Here is a 7577-nt window from a genome sequence, read left to right as displayed (position 1 = left end):
TCTGGGATTTTTCACACACAGAAAACAAACAAATAAACAAAAAAACAAACAAACAAAAAGCTGAACACCTGACATCCTTGCTGTAATTAAAGTAGAAAAAATGAAAATGTGCATTCTTTAAGAGATGAGTGTTGGATGGCTGTTGACCCAGAAGAACTCATTAAAAATGAGAGAAAAACTCACAGATAAAGATTCTAAAAATGGTGATGTTTTGTGTGAGAACAAATGCACGAGTAGGTTCATTTCCACCACCATGCTCCTTCCTTCGAGTCTTTCAAGTCTTGCCTAGAGAAAATATGCTGGTCAAAGAATAATTAATATCTAAGGTCTTTAAGATAATTACTAACTAAGGTCTTTTGTGAAATAAGAATAGTGTTGACTTCAAAATAGGTGTTTTACTTAATTGGTGACATACAGGAGAAATTGCAGTTATAAATTTGGTGAGATAAAGAGGTAAAATATATATGACTTCAGGAGCCATTCACTTCTCTCATAGCTTCATAATATAGGGATTTACCTGCTGTTTACAACCAATGACCCTTAAAGTTCTTAAGTCTTCTCTGGAAGTGTTCCCTCAAAAGATAAGCTGTTCCCAATACTGGTCCAAAGGGACAGGTGACATTTTGTTCCTGGGTTTCATCTTGGTGGGTGAAAAGCTGAACTGTTTGTACCTGTTCTTCCTGGGCAGAGACCTTGTAAGGCACCACGCAGTGCTATCCCACGTGCCCCAGCTGGCCTTTGGAAGGATTTATTGTTGCAAAAACGTGGTTGAAAGGCAAGTGGAAAAGGCAGACTGTGGGAGGGGAGGTGACAAACTGCCTGATATGACCTGATGAGCCATCCCTGTGGGATGAGGACTGCAAGTTGAATATGTGCTTTCACATGATCACTGCTAGGAAAAGATTCTGTAGGTACTCAGCAGTGTCTACTTCTCTGTCTCCAGGCCTGGCAGAGTGGTTCCCAAGCCCGAGGTGGATGTTCAGGAGCGCTGTGTGCAGAGAGCTGATGTCCTGAGAATGGAATTCAAAACGAACGGAGGAGCGCGGGAATGTTTTGCAAGTCTCGTCTGTTATTTACCCTTCCAGATATTTTCTAGGCTTTGGGCTCCATATCATCCCTTTATGTTCCTTGCATGACTCACTCACACTTTTCTTCTAAAATCCAGCTCCCGGAGGGGACGGCGATGGGTGATATCAGTGGTGCTGTGTTTAGGTTACCTTCCTGAGAGGTGTCTTCTCATCAAGGAGGGATCCAAACATGCATCTGAAAACCCAGACACTTCCCTGTGCCTGCCCATCCTGGCCTTTTGGTTATAAATGACCAAGTTTGTTGTGCTGGCTGTCAGGGTGAGGGAGGTGGCCTCTCTGAGCAGGTGGGCAGCACCAGACACATCAAAATTAAAGACACGAAGTGAGCCCAGCCATAAAAGCCCCCCATTTGTTTATAGGCAGTTGCAGGGTGTTATATGTAATATAATGTTACCAATGAAAACATCTAGACATTGCTGAAATCATGCATTTCAGTCATGGTTAGGTGACTAATTGCCTTTGGAGATTTCTGACCCAAAGGTGTGATGTGCTACATTTGGGGGATGTGTGAAGGAGTGAGTTCATGTCTTCTACACTTTAATAACATTTTACCTAAATCATCTTTTCCTCAATCAAGAAATAGGAGACAGGTGCTCTAGTTTCTAATTCTGCCATGGTTTCAGACTCGCTGCTCTTATGTTGAGTTTCTGCATTTGCAGTAAAGTTGGGTACTACTTTGCCCTCAGAGGAAACTTATTTTTAACTTTAAAACAAGATAATTCCTGTTTCATTGGGGTGCTTTGTTTTGTAGGTTGTTTTATTTTTAAAGCTACTTTTGTAGAGCTTGAATGATTATGTTCAGGAAAAGTTCATAGAGCAGAGAGTAGAAATGTGGTAATTGATACAGAAAGAATTTAAAGGAAGAAGCATGAGGAAAAGCCTGGAGGAGGATTTGTGCAGCTCCAGTCAGCTTTCAGTTCTCAATGTCTGCTTACCTGCAGTACTATGTGGAATATTGTATTCAATTCTGTGGGGGCCTAAACTGAGTAACAGAATTACAGTTAATATAATAGTTATATTTTAGAGAGAGAGAGTTATAAATAAATAGAGTTATAACTACAGTTAATTGAGTAACAAAATAACAAGGAAAATGTTCTGGAGGGGTTGATTTTTAGACAAGCAAAACCAGAGTATGTGTATTTAAAAAAAAAAAAACACAAAACAAACAAACCCCAAACAACCAAACCCAAAACCAAACAAAAACTAAGAGGTTTTGGTTTTGATTTTTTTTGGTTGTTTTGTTTCCAGTGGTATGGAAATACATCTGGGAAACCAAGAAAGTAACTTTCTGGGACAATCTTTCCAAAGAGAGAGCCCCATGAACAATTATGATGAAAGCTGAAGGCTGTGCAGTGGCAGTTCCCCCACTGATGATACCCTAAGGTGAAATGGTTACCTTTGTTCCATTCTTGGCCACGTGGCTCTGGAAAAGTGGGAAGCAGCTTATGTTCAGAATGCTGGCATTGAAGACAACAATCTGCTTTCTGTTACAAAAGGGAGACAAAGAGACAAATAGCAGTGTTCACTTTCTCATTCCTGAATAGAAAGTTCAACAACGAAATGAGGAGTTTGATGCTGGAATGGTTATGGTTGGGATTCTGTTCCTCCCAAATTAATATAAAAGATGAGCTATAGTTCAGAAAGGCAACAACATTTGAGAACTCTGATTTTCCATTACTTAATGTAACAATGAAGTGCTGCTTTTGGCTTTGCCAAAACTTTGATGGAAAAAAACCCAAACAACTGAAGCTGCATGTTTAGACCTAATGTAAAAAGTCTGCTGCAGCTACAAGTAACACCTAATTTGGGGTTTAAAGATGTGCAATGTGTGTGCAGATAAGAAAAGGACTGGGAGGGAAAGGACCAAGATCCTCGACAAAATTAAGCTGTTGCTTGTGATAGCTGGGTTTGACAACAGGAAGAGGCAGAAGTGGCTTCTCTCTCTGAAGTCGTCCAAGCTGTTCCCTGGTTCTTTCTCTGCCTTTTGCAAGGGCAGCCACCCATATAAGGCAGCCAAAAGGGAGGGACCCGGCTTTCCTTAGGGTGGAACTTGATAAGCTGGGGGCAGAGCCAGGCAGCAGCTCCTCTCCCTGCACCTATCCAGGGAGTCCGCTGAATGGAGCTGAGGCAGCAGCCGGGAGAAGGGACAGGACAAGCCACAGGAGAAAGTAAGTGCTGTTTGCCAGCTGGTTTCTGTGCTGTGTGTCTGGGGGATGCCTTGTTTTGATTAGCCAGGCTAGCAGAGGTGTTGCAGGTAGCTTTGGTTGCCGCTGCTGGGTAGGCAGCCTTTGCTACAACCGCTTGTCCAGGCAGCCTCAGCGTCCTGAAGTGATGAACGTCCTTCTCGTGGGTATTTCTTGTGTGCCTGTTGTGGGTTATAGGCTTGGGTGAAAGGGCTTTGTGTTTTAACTTCAATGCTTGGCTCCTCCATCCTTTGTTTTTAAGAAAACTGATGAGGGAAAGGATGTATTTCTCTATCTGCTACGGGACTAATGTAGAAATGTGAGCTGATGTTTGCCTTTCCATGAGCAGTGTTAAGAAATGAGCACAGTGTAGCAAATCATGTTAAAATGTACAGATGTAAATATTTTTTGGGGATAACTTGGAGGGCTCTGTTCAGGTGATAGCTCATGCAATACACGTGAGGATCTTTAAGCAACAGCAAAAAGTAAGCTTCATTTAAAAGGAGGGGGTGAAGGCTGAAGTTCTCTCTCTCTAAGATGCTCTATTTTGCTGAAGCTAAAATAACTCAAAATGTGGATGTGAGTCTCTTCTGACAGAGGAGCAGTCAGCTGCAACTCCTTAACATGTGGGATTTATATTGCAGATGACACAGTACATTATAATATGACATTACTGATGTAATTTTGACATTAGCACCAGCAGTGCATTGAAGTTAAAGTCACCTCTCATGATACATTTAATATTCTCATCTTTTTGCAATGCTTTCATATTGTCCTTTTAGCCAGGTGTTTCAAATGAGGGAGCTTTTCATGGTGGTGTGTAAGAAATAAGACAATACAAAACACAGCTGCTCTCAATTACCAAAATTACTAATATTGCTGCTAAGAAATTGCTGCTGAGTATTAGCAGCAGTTGAAGTCTGCCATATAAATATATGTTGATCTAGAAAAACCTTACTGTGTATTCTGTTTTTTCTAGTTACTTGCTTAAGAGTAGCTGCAAACATTAAATGGCTTGAGGAAACTTGAAAATGGGGCCAGGAGTCCTTGATCTTTTTCTTTCTAGCAATATTAACCTCTTGATATCAGCTATCATTAATTACATCATCCTTTTTTACACTTGAGAAAAAAGTGTTCCACAGTACCATGGACTGCAAGATGAGATCCCATGAGGTGACTGAAATAATTTATTCAAGTCATAAAATCTTAAGACCCCTTGAGGTGTAGGTGTTGAAGTTCAAACCTCATCCAGGTGTGTTTTTTGGGCAACAGCAAGTTTATGAATTCTGGGAAATCTTCACAGTTCCATCTCTAATCAGGACACTGTAAGAACTACTCAGCTTAGAACAATCTCATAGGATCAGGTCTCAAGACAGCTCTGTTGCTCTAAGAGTGTTGCATTATTTAAATAGTTTTAAGGTTCTTTCTTAATGATGTAACTTTGAATCTTAATTTTCTTTCTTCTTTCCTCCAGAGCGTTTCAACCTCTTTTGTTTCCTGGACTCTTGTTACATCTGGTGTCTAGCACGTGCCATTTTCCTGATCCATTTTCCTGATTTAATTCCAGAGGCCGTGAGTGACAGCAGGTGACAGGCTGACAGCTCACACTGGTGTCACAGCGAAGCCCTGCGATAACAGCACAAAGTCATTGGCTGCCGGAGAGCACGCACACTGGACAGGGAGGACACCCAACACCTTCTTCATGATTTTAAATATTGATCAGAGTTGGTAATACCTGTGCATTGTTCCAGGATGTCCTGTGATGGTGGAGAAACCGTTGGGTACCCCACGGGTAACCGCTGTGGGGAGCAGCAAGGCTCCGCTTTTCAGCTGAGCGGTCTGAGTGGAAATAGGAAACCTGCAGCACTGCTGGAAGGCAGGGGGAACTTAAGCAACATGCAGTATTCTCCCGTGGTGCTGGATGCAGAACCCCCCGTGAATAACGGCTCTGGGGTGCCCCAGGAGCCCCAGGAGGGCACCAGGGCTGCAGCCTTGGCGGAGGGGGAGGCCGGCAGGGCCCGCACGCTGGGATGTTTCCGCGGTCGCTACTTGACTGCCACCAGCACCCAGGGGGACGTCTACAACTTCCTGGAGAGGCCCAGCGGGTGGAAGTGTTTCATCTATCATTTTGCTGTGTAAGTACCCGCGTTTTCACGTGATCTTTTGGGGTAAGAACAATCCCAGACTGGCCACTTGCAGGAGTAATCCCGCTGAGAGGGATGGAAAAGCCGGTTTCTCAAAGGGTCGGTGACTGTACCCATTAACATTTCCATTTGTTCTTCGAATGGTATTTGTTTGCATAATACGTGCTCTGTGTATTTGGCATCTCTGAGGGTAAGTTCTGAACGCTCATGGCAGTGTCTGCTGCTGATTTAGCTGCTTCACATTGTTGTCGCTTCGGGCACTGCAATTTTTATCGTGAGATGTGGAGGGCTCAGCTGTCATCAGGTGCATCACGCTTCCCCAGAGTTTGTTTTGCTCCTGCTGAAGTGCCAAAACAAGTAGTTTGATGGGCAAACATGTAGCCATAACGTTACTGAATTTGAACTGATTTATAGTAAAGAACATGTAACGAGTACAAATTTAGCAAAATGTTTTTCGTTACACCATGTATGTAGTACAAGCAAGGAGAAAATTAGGACTTCCATTTACCCTTGTAAAACAGTGGTTGACATGGTAATACAGCTGTTACTGTTTTCTTTGAGTTGCTTATGGTATCTGTCAAGTTTTTAGCAAGACCTCAATTACTGTTTTGAATGCTGCTTAACAGAATGATAATTTGTCATCTTAGCTGTAGAAAGGGTCCAATTGTGCTCTCACTGAGGCCAGAGGAAGTTTTGCTGGCTGGAGTGAATGCAAACTGAGCCAAAAGGCCTTGCTTTTATTATAAAATTAGCATATGTCCTAAAGAAATGCGGAGTGTTGAAATGATTCTGTTTGTCTCAGATGAACTTTTCTGTGGCCTGGCTTAATTTTGGAAAAAGACATCAGTTATTGCAGTTAGGAACTGCCCAGAGAAATATATGGTAATTATAAGGATGAATCCTAATGCTTCTGTTTGGCATAAAATAGATAGTCTTATTAATACTTGCTTCCTTTCACCCCCTCAACATCATATAGGGATTTGTTTTTAAAATGGATTTTTTTATTCATTAAATTTCACAAAGTAAAAGGATAGAGCCTCTTTTAAGGACTATGTTTAAAGTATATAACAATTCTTAAGGATTAAACAGATGTAATTTGTGTAGATTTAAATATGCAAATAGTGATGATTTAAACCTATTTGAGATTAGAATTTACTCATCTTGCTAAAATGCATTTGTTTCATCATCTGTGTTGCTTTTATCTCTGACTTAAAGGTTGACCTTTAATATGCACTTTATATTCTGCAATAGGCATTAAATAAAACAAAATGTAACATTCTATACACCCTCTCCATACTAGAAAATTGGAGAAAATATTGGTATTACCAAGAGAAAGCTTCTTTTTTCCTTTTTTTAGCAAGAATTACTAACTTAAATGAAAGAATATGTAATTTGACTGCTTTTAAAAGTTGGGGTTATTTTGAGGTTGCTTGAAAGGAAACATTTGAGACATAGTTTCTGGCAAGAATTTTGTCTAAGGGATATTTATCCTAATAATTATCCCAATAACTACATGGTGTGCTCATCTATATAACAAGTTTCTGTTTTGGAAAGAACACGCTTTACAACATTAAACATTATTCAAGTGAAACATTGTTAAAGAAATAAATCACCAGTCTAAAATACAATTATATTTTATAATGAGAACAACCTGTGACTTACTTTTAAAAGGTATCCCATGTTATACATGTGTGCATTTGGGGTAACTCACGTACAGTTGATCTGATGATTGTGACCATTTTCATAACAAAGCCAAACTTTCAAGCTGGTATTTGTGCAGCCTGGAGGAGCTGGATGTGCACTGTCCCTTCATTGTTGTTTTGGCCTTCGTGTGCCACAAAGACCACATAACTCATGTGCAAACTTGTGGGAACCTTCTGTCCCAGAGGGACTGGAGTCTGGTCTGATCTGGAGCCAGTTCTGCTGGAAGGAAGATAACTTTCCAAAACCAGGCAGAGCAAGTGCTCCAGGAGGTGACCTTCTCTCATTCTGAAATAACCAAACTTATCTCACCTCCTGTAACATTTGCAGCGTGTCTGATACTTGAAGTTTCTTTTAAGGGAATAAACCCGTGGTTCTTAGGGAACGTTATGTCATGTGCTAGAAAAGAGAATTATCACTGCCTAATTAAATCTAGAATTTGTGTTATTTTAGGGGAGTTA

The 7577-nt window shown here is 41.0% G+C and overlaps 1 protein-coding gene across 1 annotated transcript in view; it reads left to right on the top strand.

Annotated features, from left to right (window-relative positions):
- The first annotated feature begins 5023 nt into the window (after window positions 1–5023).
- Window positions 5024–7577, top strand: part of LOC126644616 (potassium voltage-gated channel subfamily KQT member 1-like) — a 373366-nt gene continuing 370812 nt past the window's right edge. The window contains exon 1 of the mRNA XM_050324167.1: window positions 5024–5406. Coding sequence (XP_050180124.1) covers window positions 5024–5406 — 383 coding nt within the window. The remainder of the gene's footprint in view (window positions 5407–7577) is intronic.

The sequence above is a fragment of the Myiozetetes cayanensis genome, unplaced genomic scaffold, assembly GCF_022539395.1.
Source record: "Myiozetetes cayanensis isolate MyiCay16 unplaced genomic scaffold, myiCay2020 scf3, whole genome shotgun sequence".
Lineage (NCBI taxonomy): Eukaryota > Metazoa > Chordata > Aves > Passeriformes > Tyrannidae > Myiozetetes > Myiozetetes cayanensis.
Note: the sequence above shows the minus strand (reverse complement) of the source record. Positions and strands in the feature narration are given on the sequence as shown.